The sequence below is a fragment of the Amblyomma maculatum genome, chromosome 9 (genome assembly GCF_055883805.1).
Source record: "Amblyomma maculatum isolate TAMU_Amacu chromosome 9, ASM5588380v1, whole genome shotgun sequence".
NCBI lineage: Eukaryota > Metazoa > Arthropoda > Arachnida > Ixodida > Ixodidae > Amblyomma > Amblyomma maculatum.
Genome location: NC_139352.1, coordinates 95,607,780 through 95,633,452, shown reverse-complemented (window position 1 = coordinate 95,633,452; position 25,673 = coordinate 95,607,780). Strand labels below are relative to the sequence as shown.

The 25,673-nt window shown below is 44.9% G+C and overlaps 2 protein-coding genes across 4 annotated transcripts in view; one reads left to right on the top strand and one right to left on the bottom strand.

The window, feature by feature from the left end:
• Positions 1–7,172, top strand: part of LOC146179783 (ribitol-5-phosphate xylosyltransferase 1-like) — a 28,117-nt gene extending 20,945 nt beyond the window's left edge. For 2 of the 3 annotated variants that reach the window (XM_084579344.1, XM_084579343.1), the window contains exon 6: positions 3,505–6,210. In XM_084579344.1, the coding sequence (XP_084435470.1) occupies positions 3,505–3,928 (424 nt within the window). In that variant the 3' untranslated portion in view covers positions 3,929–6,210. Of the gene's footprint in view, positions 1–3,504; positions 6,211–7,055 lie in introns of those variants that run through there. The other variant, XR_014700769.1, reaches the window with a different exon arrangement.
• Positions 6,584–25,673, bottom strand: part of LOC146179782 (uncharacterized) — an 80,891-nt gene continuing 61,801 nt past the window's right edge. Inside the window, exons 27-32 of the mRNA XM_084579342.1 lie at positions 22,797–22,904; positions 21,188–21,285; positions 20,830–20,878; positions 20,081–20,187; positions 16,366–16,642; positions 6,584–13,889 (exon numbers count right to left, since the gene is read on the bottom strand). Coding sequence (XP_084435468.1) covers positions 13,590–13,889; positions 16,366–16,642; positions 20,081–20,187; positions 20,830–20,878; positions 21,188–21,285; positions 22,797–22,904 — 939 coding nt within the window. The 3' untranslated portion in view covers positions 6,584–13,589. The remainder of the gene's footprint in view (positions 13,890–16,365; positions 16,643–20,080; positions 20,188–20,829; positions 20,879–21,187; positions 21,286–22,796; positions 22,905–25,673) is intronic.

Here is a 25,673-nt window from a genome sequence, read left to right as displayed (position 1 = left end):
CTATGTGCACTTGAGGCGACGTCATACCTTGGGGCGTCAGGCACCGACGCATTGCGGTTGGCGAAATGCATAGGAGGATAGTCAATGGAAGCTGCAACTTCAGGAGCTTGTGGGAAAGGCTGAACGGTAATCACTTGTGGTGGTGAAACCGGCCGTCTAGATACCCTCTGGACAGAGACCTCAGCAGATTCGTGCAGGGGAAGGGGGAGCCGCCGGAGTTCTTCCCGCACGATTTGACGGATCGTCGATGGAAGGTCTAGTTGGGCGTGATCATCAAGGCTGGCCACGGTAGGCACGTTGGCCAGCCACCCAAATTTTGGCACAATACGACGCGTTTTCAGAGCTTGAAAAGCGCGGATGTGTTTAATGACATCGGAGACGGTTTCAAGGCTGTCTTTGGCGATTAAAAAGTTGTACACGTCAGCCGCGATACCCTTCAAAATGTGGCCGACTCTGTCTTCTTCGGGCATGTTGGAATTGGCACATCTGCACAATCTGAGGATCTCTTCTGTATAAGTGGTACAAGTTTCATCCGGCAATTGAGCTCTTTGGGCAAGGGTCTGCTCAGCCCGCTTTTTGCCTCGGTACAGAGTCACCGAAACGCTGTTTGATCTCGGTGGCAAACCGTTCCCAAGTTGTCAAATTGTCCTCGTTATTCTCGAACCATGTCATAGCCGTGTGAGTTAGAAAGAAGACGACATTTGTGAGCATGGTGATAGGGTCCCACCGGTTGTACAGACTAACTCGTTCATAATGAAGTAGCCACTTCTCAACATCCTCACCTTCCTCTCCTGCAAACAGTCGTGGTTCCCGGTAAGGCTGGCAGGGAATAGAGCTGGAGGGGTCAGGCCTGTCACCAGCCTGGCTTGCAGCGTCGCGGCTGGCACGGTTAGAATCGGTGTGGTCCATGATGGTTGGAAGCGGTGGCAGTCCAGCAAGGCAGCGACTACGTCGAAACTCCAGTTGTTCTTGCTGCGCCATACTTAGGGATCGAACGGAGCACCTTCCACCAAGTTGTTACGATGAAATAGCAAAGGGGTGTTTATTTACAGTGATATGGCTGTGGGATAAGGTGAAGCCTACTAGCCCCAGGCACCAACGCTTTTTCCTCCTCTTCTCCCAGACCATCACAACCCTTCGTCGTCGTCAGTGGCGTGACAATATATTAGGCTTATTTAAAACCATTGAATTCTCAGAAACCTATTATGTCCACTTGGTCTGTATGCGTGTCCATCAGTCGGGCGTTCAAGAGTGCGTACGTGCATGTTGCTTCCGTTCGGGTAGTATCTCCTAGCTAGCTCGCCCTCTCATGGTGCTCGAGCAGGGGTGTATGTGCTGCTTGTTTGCTCTTTTCTTACTTTTTCTAGCCTGCAAAGTCACCCCCAGCCGAAACAAAGCTGTGGCTAAGGTGCCTGCTTTTTCTGTTACATTTTACTTTTCTTTTTTTTTTCCAAACTGGCACCAGTGCGGGCGCAGACGTCCGACATTGGCACATCTCAGCACCACGTGCATGCCCTCTGCCATTGTGCATTGCCTCTTAAGGACTCCTCTTGCAGATATACAGATATACTCATTCACTTACATGCATGTTGATACCGAATCAGTAATCCTCTGATTTATGCATCTATATCACACACATACTCAGTAGCGTATAGTCGTAACCTACCACTTTATTTGATAGCCCACCCGGCGTAGATATAAAGCCCTGCGTTAGCCAGGCCTGCTCAGCTTGGGGGTAGCATCTCTGACTCTCAATATGCGGGCTTTGAGATTGATTTGCATCTCACCTGCTGTGAAGAGCTACCAACTTTACCATGCCAGATGGTTTTGCGACATTAAGCAACCCGCCAACCAGTCGGTGTCCGCTGTGTCATGTGCCAACCATAACACTCCCCAGCAGACATTGAAAGTGCCAAATTTTCGTCAAAACAAAGCCTTAACATCATTGCGCTAAAAGGCATGTATGTGCAAAATGCACCCGCTAGTTGACTTTGGGATTAAAAACTGTGGCCACATTTTCAATTGATGCGGTATTGCAACACGCTTTAATGTGGCGCATGGGTAGCCAGGCATCGACGCTATGCATACTGCCTGTGGTGGACTAAAAGACACATGGTGTGTCTGCTCAGCTGCACACCATGTGTGCAGGGCACCATTGAAGCGCTCAGAACCAGACTGGTAAACAAAAAGTTTTAAAAATTAGGAGACACAAGCTATTACATGATAGGTTCTGTTGGTGGTGTCGACGTAGCTCCTGACCCATGGTACAGTTCGACTGCAGCATCTGACAGATCAACTTTCTTTCAAGAGAAATTGCTTGGCCCTCAAATCTCGCTGCTCCCAGCCAATCGGGATTTCTTCAACACGGTGCCAATACTGGGTTTCACAGCGAAGAGGACGTCTAACATGGCACCGTTGAAACTTCCCAAACCTAACAGCTGCTATTAAATATAGCGAAATGGAAGAGACAGTGACAAAAAGCAAAAATGAGAGAATTATACTAATGCCATTTTGAAGTACAAGGGTGTGTTATTTACAGGCTAAAAAAGACAATTAACACATATGTGGATAAACACAAAAGGTTATAGTTATGAGAGAACATAGTTATAAAGCTACAAATATACACTGACATGCTTGCACATACCTATCACTTGGACATATGAACACTTGTGCACTGGACACACACTTCTGTCACTCGTTGATCGCTCCTCCACACCAGTGCTCTCCTCAGTCTTTCCCAGCACCGTTCAGAGTCACACATCAAAAGAAAGCAGTGGAAATGCACCCAACGTACAGAAGAAACAACCATGCACACAGAGACATGTACAGATGTAGAGGCATAAATGGCAAGAAGTGCCTGGAGACACCAAGTAATGCGCATTGGCCACCCTTGAAGATGGAACACACAGCCACGGGACCCAAAGAGCAAGCCACCCGACTTCTGGACAAGAAGGTCGCCCACCATTTCGGTCATAAAACTGAGGAGGGGAGCTCCACATATAACAAGGTCGCCCACCATTTCGGTCATAAAACTGAGGAGGGGAGCTCCACATAGAACACGACACCGAGAAATAGATATGCTAAGAGCGAGGAAGTGTCTGACAACACTTACAAAAAGATGCAATGAAAAAGGCGCTCGCTTACAAATGCAAGCTTCTTAATGCTCTCACTCTTCAGCTTACTTCAGGCATAGCGGAATAAATGCTTTATTTGCAGTTTACCCTCTCTGTGAAAGGCTATTTGATTCATTGTTTTCGTATAACGCATATTTAGACACAGCTAGTATAATCATATTTTGCTTGGGTAGCTGGGGGGGGGGAGCACTTTTGTTAAGAAGAATTTTAGACCAGATAAGCAGATTGTCTGGTCCCATTGGAGTTTGTTTGTATCTGCTACAATTTGCTTTCCCCAAAGCAGGCTTTTAGCGGAGTTCTCTGTTTGCAAAATGTTGCTGTGTTAGCAGGATCTGCAGTTGCTGAACTTTGCATTGTCTCCTCCTCGCAGATGGCGGCCCCTGGAAACAAAGACATCTCTGGAAGCATATCTTCTGGCCCTGAAACTAAGCGACATCACGCTCAACCCAGCGGGAAAGAACCCCGAATGTTACCGCATCTACGAAGCCCTAGAGTTTGGCTCACTGCCCGTAGTTGAGGACCGAACGTTGTCGCCTGGCTGTGCTCCCGCGGACAGTTCCGGCGGAACCTTCCGCCTGCTCAAGAAGCACAAGGCGCCACTTGTGTACGTCAAGAACTGGACACAGGAGCTCATGCCCATTCTGGAGAAAGAGGTGGACATGAAACCTAAGGACAGGGTGGACAGGAGGCAGGCCCTGGTGTCTTGGCACACGTCCTTCAAGCGTACCATGAGGGACAGGTTCTTGCGGGTGCTTACAGAGAAGTTCTTCAGCGACGATGTCAACGCGACATGACATACACCTATGAAGCACAGCATCTACAGTGCACTCAGGGCCATGGTCTGGTTCTGGTGATTGCAGACATTGCAGTGCTTCAAAATGCAGCACTAGTGCACCGTGACACGAGGCACGAGACTTCGTACTAGTGAAACGATGCGTGTTCCTCACCGCCAAGATCAGAGCAGAGTCGACAAGCGCACACAAAGACCTAGACGACAGGGTGTGAAGCCCTGCGTTAGTCTCCAAGGTTAGAGATGGCATAAGTACCTCGGTGGCCATGTCACAGTGAAATGAACGAAGTGCCAGTAAACCATAGCTTTCATAAGATGCAGAACTGGCAAAAGAGGTGTGAACTGCTTCACAATCCTGCATGTCTAGACTCAAACTGTGCGCTTGAAGGTGGTACTGCAAGCGATCACTCTTCCTTGAGGACAGTGCAGTAAAAATGCACATTGCACTACTGTGATTTTTCAAAGACTGTGCAACCGAAAGTACTGGACAGGCATACACCTAGTAATACTACTGTGGACCAAGTACTATTGTGAGCACTGTTCATGGTGGTAACATTGACATTCCCGAGTGTGTTCTAGATAGTCTGTAAGCAGTCAATCACCCTAAGGTGCATCATTTTTTAGTCATTCTTCATCGCATGTTTTCGTCATGTCTTCGTCGTTGATTCTGACAGTTCTGTCTTGTACTACTGTCAAGTGGAATCAATGTTGACGAAAGCAGGACTGTGACAGGCTGAGTGATGCAAGAGCAGACATGCTTTTGTAAAGATTGTGGAATCAATGTTGACGAAAGCAGGACTGTGACAGGCTGAGTGATGCAAGAGCAGACATGCTATTGTAAAGATTGTGGAATCAATGTTGACGAAAGCAGGACTGTGACAGGCTGAGTGATGCAAGAGCAGACATGCTTTTGTAAAGACTGTGGAATCAATGTTGACGAAAGCAGGACTGTGACAGGCTGAGTGATGCAAGAGCAGACATGCTTTTGTAAAGACTGTGGAATCAATGTTGACGAAAGCAGGACTGTGACAGGCTCAGTGGTGCAAGAGAGACCTGTTTTTGTACAGACTGTGGAGCTGTCATCATCAGCACCAAATGCACTTTGTTGTCTTTGTTGTAACACAACCCCCTCTGCTACGTAGAGTATGTGTCAGGTGCAAAGTATGTTTGCAGACAAAGCATGTGAACAACATCACTCACAGATCGGGTGAAGGAGAAGGACCATGACCCCTTTCCTAAGCATTTCACCCCAAAGAGCTGAGCACCAAACCAGGGAAGAGCTTGTACCCAATAAAACTTGGCGGTACAGGGGAACGAACCTGGTACCTCTCAGATGCGAGGCAGATGCTCTAGCACAAGGCCATCACTTCAGTCAAAAGGGATTCTTTGGATGTACCTAAGTCGAAACGTTTCATGACCCCTTTCACCCCAGAAGAGCCGAGCATCAGGCCGGGGCAAACCTTGCACCCATTGAAAACCAGGTGGGTACCTAGTGGCACCAGAGATCGAACCTGGTACCCCGAATGTGAGGCGGATGCTCTACCACAATTCGAATGCGACATCTGTGACGTGACGAAGCGTGCGGTAAGGTGCAGAGTAGCGGGCAGCAGCTTTTTAGAAACTCCTGAGAATAAGTGTTGAGTATTGCCTACCTGTGTTTCTATGGGTCCCCCACACATTTCATGATGAAGTTATAAAAATTTTACACCTTTGAAATGATGTTTCATAGTTTCGAAATTTGTGATATGTTAGCGGTTGCTCTTCACCAAGGTGTTCTGAAATCAGAAAACTGCTTTGAGAATTTTTCATGTATTCCTATGGGCACTAAGACTATCTTTAGCCGCAGTTGGCCCAGGTGGGCAAAAAGAATGCCATCACATCTTACACTACAGATTGCTGTCGGTCCGTACCTAATGTCATGTGACCCAGCATCCCGGTGCAACCTGCTGGCTGTTGGTTTCTGTCATGTTGATGATGCGGTTATGACTGTTTGTGATGTGAACATCTGCAGCAGGTTGTTGGGCAACACAAATTTAGATACAGAATTAAGTGTTTTCTGATAGAATTGCTCACTTCAAATTGTTGCTCGTCTTCGTGTCCCTCTTCGGTGTTTCTTCTGTGCTCACAATCTCCCGCCAAAAATCAGCGACCACAAACCCAATCGACCATTCTATGATGTTTTCACAGTAATGGCCCCAGTTTTAAAATGGGTTCATTTCCTTTTTCTCCTTTCCCAAATGCTGAGCGTAGTTGAAATTGTACTCTGGGGGGGGGGGGGGGGGGGGGGGGGGGGCAATGCACACTGAAACATGCCATATTGCACATGCTCCAGAGGTCTTGCTCACAGCATGGTTGTGTCTTCTCTGCACCAAGGTTGTTCTCTATGGTGTGAATGCTTTCAAGAATGCTACTCAGAGTTCTCGCCCGCTGCAGTGGCGCAGTGGTTAAGGCACTCGACTGCTGTACCCAAGGACGCCGGATCGAATCCCAGCCGTGGCGACCGCTTTTCAATGGAAGTGAAAGGCAAGGCACATGTCAGTGCACATTAAGGTACCCCAGGTGGCCGAAATTTCCGGAGTCTTCCACTATAGCATCTCTCGTAGCCTGAGTTGCTTTGGGATGTTAAACACAATAAACCAAACCAAACAGTTGTGTTGCATAATTGAATGTATTTTGCCTCATTTCTCAGTACACAGAAAACCTAGATTTTTTTCAACACTTAGCCACCACACAGTCAAATAGCAAACCAACTCCAGACCTGCTGAGCCCGGCATGTTCAGGGTGCAGTCTCCTTTATTAGCCTTTAATCAATTACCTCTTTTATGATGCAACGTGCCAAGTTCACACTGACTAAACGAAGTTAACTAGCTTTTGTTTTACTTCAATGCTTGTCTAAGTATAGAATGAAATGAGATCTCAACTCATTTTGCCACAAACACGACTCCGGAACAGTATGTACAGCCTGCCACCTGAGGAACCGACATCTGTGGTTTTTGTACAGACACCAAATTTCAGTTACGTGCTTTCTTGTTGATGATGCTAAGACATTGCTGTACATGGATGATCATGTTATATCTGCCTACAAGCGCTAAATAATGCATAATTAAATTTTCTTTTTTCGTCTGCTTCAGTTTCAACACCTGAATGATGGCTGCAACGTCAGATGTCCATTTGGCTACACGAGGAACGAAGGCGGCTCCAAATATAGTAAACCTCGTTATAAAGGGTTTGTCCAATTACTTTACTGGAGTAAAATAATTTGGACAAACAAATGTTTTCAATGCCAGTGAATTTACTAATACACAGTTATTGGTGATGGCACTGCTCCAAGGATACTCTCTGACAATATAGCAATTTACTAAACATGCACTAGTTTTAGTTTGTAATTGAAAATCATAGCTTCCGTCTTTATTTTATCATCTCTTTATGTTACCACATTTTATGTTATCGGGGTTTCATAGTTGTTCATGTCTTATTAATACAATACAGCTACACAAATATGACATGTTTGATTCTATGTGAAAACCAAAGCAATGCGTGAGCATGGCATTGTCTTCTGTGGCCACAAAATTATTCTTCGAGAAAACAAATTCCTCGAAGAATTGGAATCAAGCTGGCCTGTCTTCAAAAAGCAAATTACATGGCTAACAAGGAGTGCCACTCGGAGGGAAATAGGGAAGACTGAAAGAAGTACTCGGTGACCAAAGGAGATTAAGACCTGCTTTTCCTGTCTAACAGACCAAATCCTTCAAGACACTCTTCATGGTCCCCTTACCTCTTTTTTTGCCCTTCCCACCTCCTTCTTTCTTAGTTTCTTCTTGTTTCCCTTCTGTTATACAAACTATTATAAGTAAACCTTCCTCAAAGTGGAACCCTTATATACTGCACGGTTTCAGTATGCTTTAGGAGGCTTGTTTTCCCATTCTTCTGCTCGTCTTCCCTGTGATGAGCTACCTTCGTACAGCTCTGAAGCCTAAGCACAGATGACATTATGGCACCATTAAGGGTGTGTCAAGTGAATTAGAATGTGCCAGGTGAAAAATGTATATTTCAGCTTGCACAGCTCGAGGGTTATGGCAGGTGGGTATGAGCAGAATGGAGCACTCCACGCATGACATGCACTGGCTTTAAAATTTAGTGAATCAAAATGAAGAAGTCTTCACCAGTCGCATGACCTCTGTAAAATTTTTGACATCACAGTTATCATTCAGCAGCTGAAATCGAAACCAGTCTTAAACAGATAAAAAATTTTGTCATTATTTAGCAGTCATAGATAAATACAATGTGGTTTTTCATGCTGTCTTATGCATCATTACCAAGAAAAAACCGTGTAACCAAACATTAGGCACTTATGCTCTGGTTCAAAGACTGGATACATACCGCATTCCTCTTTGCTTCTCCATTTGGCCCATTCCCCATACCTTCTTACACTTTTGTGCATTCAACTGGAATGCATTGTTGAGTACAGAGATAGACAAACAAGACAGTAGCAGCCGCACCACCAAAAATAAGTCTCCATCTAAACGCTGCCGGCAGTTGTTCTAGCAAGGTTCTCCTCGGTGGAACAAGAGCATCACCCAAATATTTAAACAGGCCTGCCTGCAGAGAGAGCCTGTTTCTTTGGAATCGAAGGGTAAGCTGTGGAAAGATACACAAGTACAATTACCTTTGAAACACAGAAACTGAGTGCATACTTTCTTCATCGGGACATGCAATACATTCCACAGTTTTCGTTGAGAGCTTCATAAAGCTTTCCTTCAAGGAACAGCCTTGTGTTGCAGAAACATAACTAAGCTGCGGTAGCAGTTGCCACATGCAGGCAGGAAATGACAGCCACAGATTTCATTCTGCTCTCCAACTCTGAGCCGCACATATTCAGGTAGCGTAGAGTGGTTATCATCTTCCACTCAAAGTTGATTACCAGTGTCTCGCAGATTCAAGTCAGCTTGTCCAGCTTTCAAACTAACTTCCGCCAGACAAACATGTGAGAGCTACCAGCAGTAGTGAACGAGTGAATGCTATCACCTTGAAAAGTATAATGGGGCTGTACAGAAGAAGAACGAAATGTCACCAGTGCTGTCGGCACTGCTTGAGCCGTCCAATGGCAATTCTCTCAACAACTGCACGCATGTCTCACAATTTCCTCAAACACTGTCTTTAAGAACCCTTCAATGGCAGAACACTACAGTGTAAATGTGTCCAGGTGGTCAGCCCTGCCTCAATACTCGCAACAGAGTGCTTTGCAGCAAGTTTTTATTCTTACTTGTGGACCATATGTGGCATTAACAAACCGTGATCAATATACAACATTTCAATTCTACCTGTGCCTTTATTATTGGCAGAACTGCCATCACATATTCATTTTTGCTTCAGCATGCTTCAATCTGCATGGAATAATATAAGACAGAAGGAAAAGAAGTGCTTTGAACTAGCTTTGCACATGTGGAGGGGAGAGTTCTATGTCGTCGCGTCATGAACATGACTACTTGCTCTTTTGCCTTCACTGGGCCCTGGACAATTTGTCAAGTGCAGAGGGAATGTAGGAACTCAAAATGATGTAGACACCAATTCCAAAGAAAGTCTTTGCACTAAAACCCAAAATGGAAATGAAAAAGAGCGCTCCTGTGCTCGAGCAACATTCCAAAATCAAAACTGATCATCAATATCTCGCAACAACAAAGCACACAGGGTATTCATGAGTAAAGTGTTTCCGCCACAGTTGACATGTGCAAATCAAAAGTTAATTGACATATGCTCAGTGCAGCTCAACTAAATACTGTGCACAATTATATTTCTTTCTTTTCTGGAATGCACGCTCAATCACCTACACCAGAGAGATCATAAGTGAAGCTATAAAAACATTGAAATGTTCGAGCCCATATGGCGGGCTAGTGGGATGTAGCTTTTCCATCAACTGCAACGCAAGTAAACAAGTGTTTCACTCGCACAAGTGAAACCCTAGTGAGACTCACTCAAGTCACTGCTACAACACCATTGAAGCCTTGCAGTTCTGTGGTAAATTAAGTATTCCACATCTGACGCTGTATCCAAGTCACTTCAACAACAGGCTTCCACTGACAGAAGACACGACCTTTCACTACATCAAGTTCTTTTCAGCTCCTTGGAGGAAAAGGGTAATGCACTTAAAAGATGTGTGCAGTTCAATTTCCATTTTGGTGTCCACTACCCTGTCTTTGCGATGAAAGCGCAATATCACAACGATGAGTACCCGTGTCCTGTGTGCAGGGCATATACATGTGCAGTCAACAGTGAGAAGTAACTTTACAGCCCTAAAGGATTCATCTAGAAATGCGGGTAGAGAAAGCTTAAAAAGTAGACACTTCAAGCTGTCTGAATACATAAGAGTACAGAAGCTGACCTTCTCCTAACTGCACCTCGCACTTTCATGCAATGTAAAGAAAGATGAAGGGCCACGAATGTGGTGCTGCTTACTGCACTTAATCTAGTACATAAAAGCAACATCTTCAAGGCAGTGCAGTACGCACACGTTAACTCGGAAAAACACACTTGCTTTTATAAAAATTACCTTTCTGCTGTGCCTTACAGACGTTACACAAATGAAGATAATGGTTCAAATAGAACAACAGTGCCATACCTGCAGTTCCCCAGATAAAAGCATCGTGCATGAAGAAATGAATATGAAGGGAATAGCAATCACCACAGTCTATTGCCGAACAAGAATACTGACACAAGGTGAAGTACAGTATCGTTACTCAAGAACACAGTGGCAGATATGTTTCAGAGTAGGCCAATGACATCAACTGTCAAGATGTCCCGGTTAATCCCACTTCGCCTGCCATTCCCCAGTGATTCCACGCTATGGGGATTTTCACGACATCAAGAAAACTGGTTGGAGGAGGGCATGCCTGAGTTGTAACCAACTGTGGTTAGCTGAGTAGTCAAGAGAAGTGTCTGCACAACCCTAGTCAGGAATCACATATTGTATACTATATAAAACTTTTCAAAGCAACCGCTCTCACAAGAGCACAAGCAGCTGTGCAAAACTGTTACAGTAGACCACCCAATGGTATAGTCGTTTGAACCAGCAAAAACCTTTACCACATCCCTTGTCCTGTAAGTTAGCTACTTACTAACCACACAATGTGTTAGTTCAGAAACTATTCCTGTTATATGCTAATGACTTATTTTCAATTATCACATTCTACATTTCGTCTGTCTCTATATTAAGTAACTTATCTGCACGAATATAATACAAGCGAGTAGTTCAGAGTCCATATATGAAAGCGAAAACATAGGAGCCATCCGGCCTAGTTACAGTGTCACTTAAAAAGCAATATTGTAGAGAAATGCGTGCGACACAAGTGAGCGAGGCAAACTTGCTGCCACCCAAGCAGTGCTGCTGTACATACAGCCACCACTCCTTCACACTTTACGCTGAAAAATGCATTCATGCTTTCTTTTTTCTCCCCAATTACTTCCTTCCCTCTCGCAACAGCTTGTGCGACTGGCTTTGCACAACTACGGGCAGCTTTTTATTCTATGCATGCACTGCGCACTTTGCCTCACGAGCCGAAGGTCTTCCAATAGCTGACTTCTCTTGGCAGCTCCAGAGTCTGGTGGCTAAGCCATCTCAAATGATGTCATTTAATCACCATCAGCATCCCTTTGTAACTAAATTTTGCATTTTGGATGTCTATTGCTCCGAGATCTCCTAAATTGCACATATGCTGTGATGTTATCATTTGAAAGGAAGTGTGTTGCTATGTATGCAACGCTCTTTACTATGACCAATTTATTTTTTACTAGAATGAAAAAAAAAAAAAAAAGGGCTCTAGCAAAATAAAAAAGAGCATTTATACAAATAATAAAATAAATAGTCAATATAAAAAAATTGGAGAAAATGAAAACAGTTTCACCATACCGGTGTATTTACAATACAAAAGTTTACTATAGCGGGATGACCACCGCTAATCCACAGAATGCTTGGGAGCCCTGTGAGGCATGCCAAGCTCAAACACTCCGTGGATCCATTCTACCACCAAGATTTTGGACAGCCATCTAACCACCAGCATCAGTGGCAGTCTTGTTTTCCATCACAAAAGCTATCTGAATATACAGCTGCACGGATATCCTTGGTTGTCCACATACTTCAAGCAAGGAAGAAGAAACACACGCACTTCGAAAACTCTCGTGAGCCTCTGGCACCTCAACCTAATGTAAATCTACATGAAGGATCTATCAACAAGAACACATCTCCTTCAAGCGTTCACTTGAGCTCACAAGTCCTGCGTCCACATCATGTTCATAACATTACTCCAGGGCACCGGGCACTTATTCCTTGCATTCTAACGTATGATATCGTCAAAGGCTCCATTAGCCAGAATATTCGATGTTGTCGGAGTTGTGAGCGGGCATGGCTCTGACAGGTTGGCCAATAACGTGGCTGCAGGCACTGACTAGTTGTCGGGTTGTGTGGTGTCATGAGACCACATCACATGGCCATTTTGCAAGAGCTGCCACCGTGTACCTTGCATTTAAGATGGAAGGACCCTTGGATGCCTATTTAGAAACACTGCCCCTGGGCCACACAGACATGCTTATACGGTTTAGTTAAAGTGGGGCTTGTGCCTATCTAGAGTGATCTTTCACATAATGTGGCATCTTATGAGAGTGCATGCAAATGAGTATGTGTGGTATAATACAGGCCAAAATTAAAATATTGGTGATATGCGAGTAACGAAGCGCATGTACTATGTCAAAGAGGATCCACAAGGGGAGCTGGCAAATGGGAGTCGATGCTGTCGCATCACAGCCATAAATGCGGAGCTTAAGTGTCCCTTAATTTTTTAATTTTTTTGTGTCCCTTAATGCAGGCCGCCCATCACAACAGTTGTATTTTTAAAATACTAAAGTTGGCCCTACAAATGCTAGGCATTCATGAATTGTGGCGAGTGGAGCCTGACTCCACTGCTTCCAGCCGTATTTCTTTCTGTCCCTATTCTTCCAGGCCCACCTTGACAATTACAACATTCTATCAGAATTGAATCTCCCTACACGAAAAAAAGCTGAGGCTACTCTGGTGAATACTAACAATGCTGACAGGGAAAGTGAGTTGACCTGTCACTATGTAACCCAATGAGTTCCATCATTTAAGCCAAGCCTCCTCAATTCTCGTTTGAACCGTGTAACCCCAACAATGTCAGCCTGGCCACTGCAGGACAGGCACTAGTCAGCCCAACAGATTTCCCACTTTTGCCTCTATGATTATGCTGGCCCCTCACCTGCATCTACATCATCCTCTGCTTGAATGCTGTACTCAGACACTGTAAAATAACACTCCACGCTTGCAGAGGATGTGCGGGCCCTGTCATTCAAGAACATAGGACTAGGAATGGGGTGGTTGTCAGCACACCTACGTGGTAGACACAATTCCTTCAGCATGTGAGCTCGCATCTCGTGCGGGCACAATCAGCCTTCTCTTCACCAACCCCAATTCGGTCAAGAACGGGGAATGTGTGTGTGCATGCGCGTAAAGTTTTTGCCAGATGGTCCCACCAAACACACTTACTACCTCAAAGTGTATAGCACCCTCAAAGCTATTAACAGCCTCGAGCGTGCCTTGGCCACCACGTTATTGCACAATATTGACAGGTTTCGGGAAAACATTGCAGCTCGCAAAGGGGTCACCAGTTGGCACGTATCTCACTGACGACACAGCGCGGGCACGCGAACGGGATGACGCCCGGCATGGCATAACCACGTGCCAGCAGCTTGGCTGTCAACGGAAGGGGCCGCTGTAGCCGCCTGTGCAGCGAGTCCTCCATCTCGGGCACGGCCGTATCATGGAAGGCCGAGGCCGTCATGTTGTGGCCGCAGGAGAAGACCAGCGCGTTGCCGGCCAGCTTGTCAGTCGGGGAGCAGCCACCAGTCGATTTCTCGGTGAGGAGTGCCTGCGTCAGCCGCTCCACCTCGGGGGCCGACAGCTGCACAGAGAAGCACCAATCGTGGTCACCAATAAGGAAGAAAATGTGGCCCTCTCCGCCAATCTCCACAAATCTGCAACAGTATTGACACAATTACCCACAATTCCCAATTCAAACTCGGCGTTTTCTTTCCATAAATGACTGTATACAATGTTTCATGTTTTCTTTAGTTTCGTACATTCCCCAACCCATCTTTCAAAGTGTACTCCTGGCATTATTACTATGCCTTTCAAATTTGTTCTTTTTCCAAAGTCTTATGTTCGCTTCTCCCCTCTATAATACATTTTTACCCTAAGGGTACTGTAAATAAATAAATAAAAACTCCAGTCATGCCACTTTCTACAACATTTAAGGTGCATTTAACAGTCCTTTTTTGCTAAAGCTCCCACTGCAAAGTGAGGGAAGAGGTCACTGCGTGCCACCAGTCACTTCCTGCACATATGTATCGGCCTCGCTGACAACACCGTCATTTTCAAAACATAACTAGGATACCTCTTGACGCTCAATCGAACAGCATGCCACACCACAAAAGTCCTCACACCAGAACCGTCCAGTGTCAGAGGTCAGATATGGTGAATTTTCCAAGCATTTCTCTTCTGGGAATATCAAGCACCTGTGCTAGGATTGCTTGTATTCAGCCATGAGTTCATAAAGGTACTGTTGATCGAATACAGCAGCCCTGTATGTATATGTTTGTATAAAATGCATACAACCATTTCGAAAATGTATGTAGTCCCCATTTGAGCAGCTATGCAAACAGATCGCATACTAGGTCCCAATCTCTGCGACACCACACCCCACAAACGCGAGAGCTGCAGCAGTGAACATCAAGGCCCTAGGCCATTAATCTGCCATGAACAGGCAGCAACTAACTACGAACACACACAAAGAAGTCAGCATCTCCACCCAAGAGCCCTAGAACTGGGCCAACCAAAAAAAAAAAAAGGTGAAGACTCACTGCCCTCACGCGCTCTCAAGAATTTCACAGCTAACAGCTCTCTAAGTGATTGTTCCACAACTGGCAGCGTAGACTGATACATTCACTGTCTTTAAATACAGTCTGTGATAATGCGGAAAAGAATGCAATCTAAGCATAAATAGCTTCTTTCTACCATAGGGTTAGTGAAACAGCCATTTGAGTGCCCTAACCAACAGGATTTCTAGCCCAGACTTGTCAGGATGATTTCGTGCTGGCTACGCTTGGGCAGTTATACAGGACAATGGAAACGATGGAAAGGTGGTATGCAATTGGGGAGCATGCGGGGTCATTTTTACACGGACTAAAAGGACAGCCGGTCTTCGACGTCCATTTAATTTGCATGTGCTACATGAACAGGTTATTTGCGGTACTGTGCTCCTTTATTTGCTTCAGTGGTGCAACATGGTGCCCTTTACACGACGCCATTCATTTCAAAAATGCGCAGAACTTGTATGGTTCCAGTTCATAAAAGTTCAGGAAAGAGCCCGTTTATCTGGCTGCATGTTCTGGCAGTTCTGGCTATTGTGCATGTGTGCGTGGAGATCTAAAACAAGATTATCGGTGATAGTCAGATTTATGGCCAACTGTCAAGAAGACTAGACACACTGACACGACATGCGTTGCTGCACTTCCAACCCGTGGCAGCTGTCAACATACTCGCTCCCTTTCACGTGCTTGCAAAGTTTGCATTGTAAGGACGACGGTGACAGAGTGGACACTGCACGGCTACTGAAGTCTCAGCGTCGAGTTCAGCCCATCGCAGTGCTGTTACATTAAGTACATCCCCGTAACAATATGTTAAATAAATCTTCAGTTTGCTCTTCTCCTAACAACTCCTGCCATCTTTTGCCTTCCTCAACGCCTTGCGGTGAAGTTCTATAGGCCCCGGTCTTCCAATCATATCATTTTACCACGAGGGCTCTTCCTGCATGCTGGCAGTTGCTTCTCAGAAGAAAGAACAAGTCATTTGTAAATGTTGAGAGGTTTCACTTCATGAACTGCGCTCCCACTATTTGAACTATTTGCGAATGGTTGGCAGAGTGAAAGTGTGGTGCGGATCGAATAGCAAATACTATTCGAAGACTGTTTGAAATTTTGAGTATATGCGTGTCCCTAGTTCGAAGCCAGAATAAAATAGGTGACACCTCAAAGAGGACTTGGACAGAGCAAAGGTGGCTCACACACATGCTGCAGAAAGTACACATGGAAGTTAATTTTATAGTCCACTTGCAGCAAACTTTAGGTGATGTGGGGAGAACTCGGCAGTATATAAGTGCCTTGCAAACAATGTTTTGAAAGGTGGCGACACCTAAGATTATGTCAAGCTGAATAGCCACCCAACTCCAAAGCAGTGAGTTTGGCAAAAAGGCCGCCCATCGCAATGGTAGAAGAATAGAGACGTAATAGTTTACAGTATGAAACAGGCTCAACCTGTGGTGTCCCTGAAATCCCGTCTGCAAGCATATATGCACCAGGAGCGATGGCAGGGGTACCCACTCGGAGGGCTGACTTCCGGCGCATGCCGTGTCCCAGGCTGCGCACCAGCTGCTCCCAGAGGCGGTGTGGGGGCACGGCGGGCTCCCAGCCGGCACTCTCGTCCACCAGCCGGATCTGGGCGGCCAGGGCGGCGGTGCCCGAGCGCTCGAGCAGGGCCCCAATGAGCTCCCCATGGGGGCGTCCCGACAGCACTCGTTCCCGCATGGCCCCCGCCAGCGACAGGCACAAGGCCGGCGACAGCCGAGACACAAAATGGGTCACCACCTCCCGTTCATTGCTGCACAAAGGACATCACACACTTCCACAACCTCGCATCTCATTGGCCCGAGCAAATGTCATGAGTTTGTCCTAACGCAAAGCTTGGTTCACATGCAGTCTCAAAAGAGATAAGAAGCTAGGGAAAGTGTAGTTTCTGTCTGGAGCACAGGCAATGAAGCTTACTAGAACGTGGCTACATTCTTTACTGCCGACAGGTCACAGCAAGACATTGGAGGCTAAGGGCCTCTTCAGCACATCGTTAGCGTGCTTTGCTTGGGCCGTTACCATGGGCTGGGTCTTTCTCTTTGCACCAAGCTTGCTGTCATGAAAAATGCCTAAAAGCAAGTTGGCAAATTACACACAAGTTAATAATATAGTAATGAGCTGAAGCTGTGTCCAGGAACAGTGCCCGGGCACCTCAACAACCTTCCTTTGTAGTTACCAAAAGTCAGCAACAACCCTGTGCAGCAAGAATGTGCAAGGTGACGCCTAAATGAAGCAAACTTTCGATGAGGAAAATTCGTAGTTTTCACATCTCAGGAAAGTTGAAGTTTTCACACAAGTCTGAGGCATGTTTAGCGTGTGTTTTGTTGGCTTTAAGTAACCAACTCAGGCTATCATGCACCAAGCACAAAATTATATTTTGCGTTTAATGGAGTACAGTACACTTGTTCTACAGCTTGTTTAAAACATTTGCTTCCTTTAGAAAGCTAAAAACACATGGTACATCAACAGGTCCTCTTTCACCGAGCTCAACTGGATGGAAGGAAATGTGTTCATGCTGGAATCTAGAGCAGCCCTTTTGCTCTCTAAGTGTATATACGTGTACATTCATAACCATGCTCGCCAATACATTTCTGCGCATATTTATGTCACATGTCATATGTACTGACATTTTTATGTGTCCATAGGAACTAATACAAGGGCATGCACATGTTTATGTACTTATTTGGGCAATATGTACAGTACCTCATACTATATGATCATGCTTGGCTAACACGTCTGACTAGCACGCTATAATAACTGATAAACAAATGATCCCTCAAAGCACATCAGACAAATAAGTGCACAGCTGTTTTCAGGTTTAACACACTGGCATTTTCTATTAAATTTTGCGAGGCCGCTCAGCCATACAAATGCACGCAGACGTGCAGCTACAATGCCATGGCACAGAGACACAAATTACCACATTCGTACCTTGACTGCCACAAACGACGTTTCTTTTGATGAATTGCCGTTTGTGCCAAATTACTTTTGTTTTTTCCTTTTCCAGTGTGCCCCGCAAGCGGAGATGGTGTCGTGCAAAGCTTAAGCGTGCTGTTTCACCACGTAAAAACAACAGCAAGCTGGCCCGTCCAGTAAGTATTCTGCAAAACTGGTGAAGGTCAGTGCTAGAGTAGCTACAGAATAGTATGTACCAAGCTAAAATAACGAAAGTGGCCACCAGTAGGACGAGCAGAATGAACAGGAGAGCAACCTGCCGCTAGTGTACTAGAACCAGTATCCTAGCACCGCTACCGCTGCCTGCGTCACGAACATGCATAAGCGTGAACAAATTGAATTTCTGGATTGGCCTGCCTGAACTCAGCTCAAACTAGCTTAGAAGACACTGCTTTTTATTTATTTTTAGTTTGGTTGCTGATAGACCATCAGATAATTTCCACTTTTTAAAGCTTGTAGACAGTCAAAATAATTTCCACGTTTCAAATGGCAAACTATAATAAACAGAAAGTATAACTTGTTTAATATCACTTGCAAAATACTATAGCAAGGTTTATGGGATTTTGTTTACTTTCAGCCGGAATGCCAAGCCATGGCCAGGTGCCCCCACCATCACCCACAAACATCGGCCTCTGTCACAAGCTTGGTGCAGTTTTTTTACAACAGCCTGCAGCAGCAGGGCGAGAAAACCAGTGCACTTCGGAGTTTCGCTGAAGCTGACGTCCGGGCAGAGCTTCGCAAAAGCGCTCAAAAGGTAAGCGAGGGTCATCTCTGGTGTGCTTGGCCTTACTGTGCAGCCTGTGTCTGGAGCAGAGCTGCTCACTTGGCACAAAGAAAGAAGCCAGTTGCTGCCTCAAGGTGTGCAAGGTAAGTACATACCCTGTGGTGTCGTCAATTGCTCTTTGCTACAATAATTTTGGCAAATTCAGGTGAGCTGAGTGGCCCTGAAGTGGTAGTAGCCAGCATATGACACCTTTGCGCAGTCAACTGTGATGGCAGCCTTTCATGACATGCTGAGAAGCATGTATAGCATGATTTGATTAAAATGAAATCTCATTAAATGCGAACAGCGGTTCCTGCTTATTCAGAGCTGCACCACTAACATATGTTACCCATGAAGATTTAAAGAAAATATTAAGCACCATCTTGAAGTAAGAATAGCTCTTCTATACTGTGTTCATCACATGCAAGTTGAGCTCGATCAATGCCACTAATTACTGTATAATGTTGTAATTCTTCAAGAGTTAAAATTCCCTCTGCTGCTGGTGCCACATAGAAATCAATCCAGCTTTCAGTTGGCAGACAAATATCCTTGGGACACAGTGAAGAGCCCTGGATATGTCAAATCATTTCAAGCGACCAGGACAATGGGCTTGCTGTCAATCGCCACCACTATGCCCATACTCTGCATGGCATTGTAGTGCATTGGGCTCTGTGCCCCCCCCCCTTGCCCCCTAAGCTGACAGTGACAGCTTTAACCCCCACCAGAATTTCCTGGAGACTCAAGTCAATTTCAGAGAGTTGACCTTCTATCGAGGAAGGGGCGAGGCAGCAAAAAGGCCTTTTTCCAAGTAGCATCAAAATACACATTATAAACCCCCTGGCACCTTTCAGAATTCTCATGAACCACAAAGCATAGCCCCGTGTTCTGTGACAACACTGCTGCGGCATGGCTGCTGCCGATGCAATGCAGAGCAGGCAGACCACTCCTTACTCTCTCCAGTGCAACGTCCAATGGATCCTCGTACCACCATCCTAGCTCTGACAGCCAACGCACTGCCACACTGGGCTATGTGAGGCACTTGCCAAAGTTGCCCTCCTCAGGATGAAACAAAGGTGTACCTCCATTCTAGGGCTCACACTCAGCAGACACATTCTCCTTCCGTGTACACATGAATAGGTGGGGCACCTCGTGCCTTTCCAAGCACTCATAGCAGCTAATACTAGACCGGTCAGTAACCTTTCAATCTGGGGTTGTGTGAATAGGTGAAAAGCTGCTGACCCCCCTCTCCCTCTGCTGTCGGGGGTCAGCCTGGTGAAAGGACCACATTAACACATTCCAAGACATGTATCCACATATACACTGTCAATCCATAAGGGCACACACACCAGTGAGAGGCCCTTAAAGCTGAGCGTTGTCGGCATAAACATTGGATCCCAGCAGCAGTTCACAACACAGCAACTAAGCCCAACAGAGGCGGTGCTCTTGTACGCCGCGCCCATTCCAAATCCTCACCTGAACAGGACCAGGCCAAGCGAGTAGCCGATGTCTGACAGGTTGGCCTGGAAAAGCTTCTCCAGGGGACTGACGGGCAGCTCCTGCTCCTGCCAGAAGCTCACCATCTGGGAGACACCAGGGGTAAAAAAGAACAGGGCATCATTCAGTGGTAAATAAAAATGGCAAAATAAAATCCACAAGTGTGAATATGCAGCGGAATGTATTGGCAATTTTTTACGCACACATGCCAGCTGGTCAAGTTGGCAAGACAGCGATATCAGAGTTACCAGCAAATAATAAAAACCACATGCTGACATTCCTTTTTAATCCAGCTTCAGTACGCAAAATAGGAGATTGCAATCATAACAGCACCACTCCCAAGCTGGAGCCTGAGCAGACACTACAAAGATGAGTCATCACCACTACGGTACATCCTTCAACAGTTCAAATAATGCCCCACAATACCGCAATGACATTCCCGGAACCGAATGAGCCCGAAGTTCAAGGAGGAATATTTCAGTTTTCATGCAGGGGTGCTACACTTGAGAGGAAAAAGAATGCACAGCCCAAAAGACTCAACCATTCTGAAGTCATACAAACAGATAGGACTACTTGCCACTCACAGCTCTATTTCGCTCCAGAAAAGGAAGCAGAAAATGGCAACAGTACTCAAAAATATCTTTTCATTCTGGCTATGCCACTGCAGCTCACGTTTAAAGAATTATGTGCCTTGTCACTTACAACAAATGCCAAAGTGTAGAACTCACGTTTTCAAAAAAGCCACAGTTGGCCTCACTGTTTTCCTTGTCGATCAGGCTGAAAAACAAAAGAAAGCAGACTTGTAGATAAAACATCTCAAACACCTCAAACTGTAGCCACAAGTGTGGCCAATGTTATCAAAATAGAACCAGCGACAAGCTCAATCATTAAAAACAAATAAATGCGGATAAAATAAAGAAGAATACAAGTGAAAATGAATACAAGTGAAAGGTTACTGCAGCATACGGCTTTTGTCCCAAAGGAACGGTACACAAGTTACAAGCAAATACAACCAAACAAAGGTGCTGAGGAATGTGCACACATAAATAGGTACTTGTGTTCCCCAAAACCTAATCCCAGCCTCACCTCAGGTAGTAGGTGACGGCTTCTACTGCAGACCCAGTCAAAAATTCTCTGGTCACCTTGGGGTCAAACATGAGTGCCTGAAACTGGTACTGAAGGGCCTGCAAGAACAGCAACAGCTATTTACGGGACATGCCAATATTAAAATATAAAATCTGAGCCCAACAGTCATCATCTTTTAAACCTTATCTCACAATATGTATTAAGTGAATGCATCCTAACGAGAGTGGAGGCATGCAAAGGTATGGAGGCAACAGATCCGAAACACTAAAGCACGCAGTCACCTATGCAGCAGCAGTCACCATCACCACCGTTGTGCCATCATTGCTATGTGTTTCAAGTAGGGGAGTGCGCATATTGAAATTTTCGAATACAAATCAAACAAAAAAAATAGACAAAAATGATGACGAATATCGGATATCTGATAGTGAAAAAAAAAAAAAAAATTAGCAAGCACTGTTCCTCTTGTTTATTTCAAAATTCACATGGCATTTGCAAATAAGATTAAACTAGAATTGCACAGAAGCTTGTACCCTACAGAAAAATATAGCATGCATTTTATGCAGAATTTCGAATATAGTTTTTTTGTTTTTTTAATAGGATGGACCTGCATCACACCAGGTGCCGGTATCATACTGCTGAGAAATACAGTAAATTCTCGATACTTCAACCTTCAAACGAGCAGAAAAGAAAACTTTACAAATTAACCGAAAGTTTTAATTACCAAATGGGCCTGAAGAAGCGGTCAAAAGCAGTTGACATGACAGTAATTTTATCTGATGAACACCCAAAACCTAAGTGGGAACAATGTTTTTTTCTCAGTTTCGTGTGAAGTGCTTTGTGTTACGAGGTTTATTTACACAGATGTTAGGATGCGCTGGAGATTAGCACACCAGAGCGGACAGACCCAGCTTCCTCGTCCTCTTCTGCTTATTTCGCCTAACCTCATCTTCTTCAATACAGGACCGCGGGAAGTGCGTGACACTTTGATTTGCGCACACTGTCAGGGAGGCCCTACTATTCACAAAGCGGGCCGGTTGCGTTTCCAGGACGGCTCACTGCACAGTCCACGCGCATTCTGGTGAAGCCCGCATTGAAGCATTGTGGTGAAGCATGCAGTAAAGTGAAACTGCGGTGAACTCTAAAACTTTCGATGTAATTGGAAATTTTTGAACACTGAAAAATTCTAAATACCATTTTTTGAAATATGAAGAATGAAAATCGAAGAACAAGCGTATTCAATTCGTATTCAAAATTCTGAATATTTGTGCACCCCTAGTTTCAAGCTGTTGAGCAGCTGGCCTTTTCTAGCATCTTACTGTCCTGGTGGTGAAACTTGCTCCAGCCATCGTCAGCCCCAAAAGAAAAAAAAAAAAAATTTGAGTTATATTTGTGCTTTGGTTCCAAACATAATGGGAGGTGTGCACTGAAACTGATGTTCCGAGGAAAAAAAAAAAAAAGCTCTCATTACATTTGTGCAAACAGGGAATCTGTCTACGCTCTAAAGTTTGCTGGGCCCTGTCGCCACTCGCACACATCAGCAATCACAAAGGCCTGCGTCCTGATTCACGCTCCCCACTCTACCTTGGCCTCAATCAGAAACCTCCCTCACCTGGGCAAACTGCCCCTCGAGCATGGAGACCTTGGCAGCAGCCTGGAAGTCCGAGAAGCGCTGGCAATAGTTGACCACCGAGGTTGGGTCGTAGCTGCCCCGGTACGCCTGTGGGGGAAACAACAAAAGAAAAGAACGCAGCATAAGTCAGAGCATTCTTCGTTTTGGTTGTGGAAGCAGAGGAAACTTCCAGTGAATTAGACAAGATGACCACTCTGCACAACTGAAGAGTGCGAACAAACAGACCGAGGCTGCCCCCGCCATGGTGGTGCAGTGGTAAGATGCCCGTCTACTGTGCCGGAGTACCCGGGCTCAATCCTGACCACCAGCGGCTGTGTTTTGATGGAGGCGAAACGAAGTTGTCATGCACTGCGGCTCCTCTTTCTCTCTCTCCACTTTCACTCTCACCTTCCTTCCTTCCCTTACAGCGCGGTTCAGGTGTCCACAGAACAAGACAGATACTGCGCCTTTTCTTTCCTGTCAATCAATTATTATTATTATTATTATTATTATTATAATTATTAACCAACTGAGGCAATGACACGAAAACACACGACTAGTGTTTGCTCTGCACTGTGCAATGGTGCCGGACTTTTTCATAATGGGTTCCAGTTTCGAAAAAGCTCAGCGTAACAAGAAAACAGCAGAACACAGAATACAAAATAAAAAAGAAGTACACCAGTGAAAGCCCTATTTATATGCAAATCGAGAGCCTGTTTTCTTTCCCTTGTTGCCATGCTGGTGCACACATGCTTTCTGAAAACTATACATGATAAAAGAGTCAGCATATGCGAATAGTAAATCATCCATCCAAAGCAAACATGAAGCAATTATCAATTCAGTTCAAATAATTTTGAAAGGAAGCAAATATTTTCAAATCAAAGCAAGCAGTTTGCACTCAAAACATAGTAGCAATAAAGGAGGCAAATTTTTTTAGTAGCCCACTGCTACAGATGTGGGTTGTAGAATTCACCAGGGGAAGTGAGAAAAGAAAGCTAAATAAAAATGAATTATTTCAAGCGCGTCAGAAACGGTGAGTCAGCAGTCAGCAGCAAGCCACGGTGCACTAAGCATCACAGTCTCAAGTGGTTCTTTAAATGCTGCAGGTTTTAAATATACAACTTCCTGAGAAGTTATTCTGCTGCTAAAATTTCGGGCACAATTTTTATTCCAGACTAGTGTTGTAGCACCAATTCACGCACCTCAGAGGCAATGCATAACTGTGGTTGAAATTTTGCACACGATTCTTATTCTAGTAACTTCAATAAGCATGGCAAGCTGGGCTAGTTGGTCTGACATTGCTAAATTCACACATTCCAGATGCAATGCATAACCACTGATCTCTATTAGGGGGCTGCAGTGATTTTTTTTTCTGAGTTTACGAATTTTTTGTAAGATTGTTTGGGCAGTTTTCTGCGCCCCACCAAGTCCAAGAAATTGGTCAGCGACTGGAACAGAAATGTGCCAAACAAAAATTGCTCTATGAAAGAAAAAAAAAAAACAATTCTGCTTTAAATGAAGGATATTTCATTCAACTAGACAAAAAAAATTACCATTTTGGTACAGCTTAGGATAAAAAGTCCCTTATGAAAGATCAGCACAATGAGAGTTTCCCGTGTTTATAGCACATTTTTTTTTCAATCATGACTTGTCTGATCCAGAATGCTCAATAAAAGTAATGCTGAAGCAACACAGTGAAATAACAATAAACAAACTCCATTAAGAGAGTTTCAGCTAAGACAAATTCTCAGATACGATAAACAGTTTGATCCAATTTGATTGGTTTCCTATGGACATCGATGGAATGTTTCGTGGCTCCCTTCACACACAGCCACAATGCTTTGTCCACTTAACGACAATGCTAAGTTTCAATTAGACCAACATCCCACCCTCACGCCTCAGCTACAACATGCTCATGTAGGTTAGTCATTAGCATGTATGGCTGGCGACCTAAAGGTCAAGGGTTAACTTGTTCACTGTCAAATTCAGCGAATCGATGGCAACGCATCCAGTGGCCATACTGGTACAGCCGTTGATTCGACGGGCAGGCCAGGAAGCAGTTTGCTGTGATTGGTAAGTTTAGATGGCATTCCATGCATGATGGCATTCAGTGTAACCTCTATGTACTGTAAAGACGCGGCAATATTTCACAGTGTTGTTGAAATCTGTAGTGTGCTTTTTTTCTGTTCTCCTTCAACACTGTTGAAAACGAGCGGTAAGGAAAGCCGCTTCATGTGCACTGCATGTGACAATGACTGGGTTACACTAAAATTTTCAACTAAACCGTGAAAATTTTTCTCGCTGTAAATTCATTTAACTTATCATTGACCTTTAATTCACACTACAAGTGCTTTATTTATTTGCATTCCACGACACGATGAGAACTGGCTTTCCACTGAGCCTAAATGATGTCGTGCTAAAGAACATATCCATTTGAGACTAATTTTTTTCGTACGCTACACTGAGACAAATTTTTGCAGTGACCGCAATTCATGTTAGCTCCCCCAAAATGGCACTCACGGGGTGCCTGCGTACCTTTGTTGAGAAAAGTCAAACTAGAAAAAACATCTATAAGGGAGCAACGCTCCCCCTTCCATCCCCCTTTTGAATTAACCAGCTTATTACAAAAGTGTGAGGGGAACTGTGCCCTCCTAGAAAGAAGTTCCATTGGTGTGTAAAAGTCCCTGCAATCATGGCCATGTCACACATGAACTGCCTCCTGCATCTGCTCTTTGACTTCGGGCTTCAAATTTTGGTGCCAACAGACGAAATCTACACTCAGTGCTCCATCAAGATGAATGTATTTTGAAGCCCCTTTCATATGTAAAAAAAAAATAAAGGCGCCTATTCATCATCACTATCATGGCAGGTGCCATA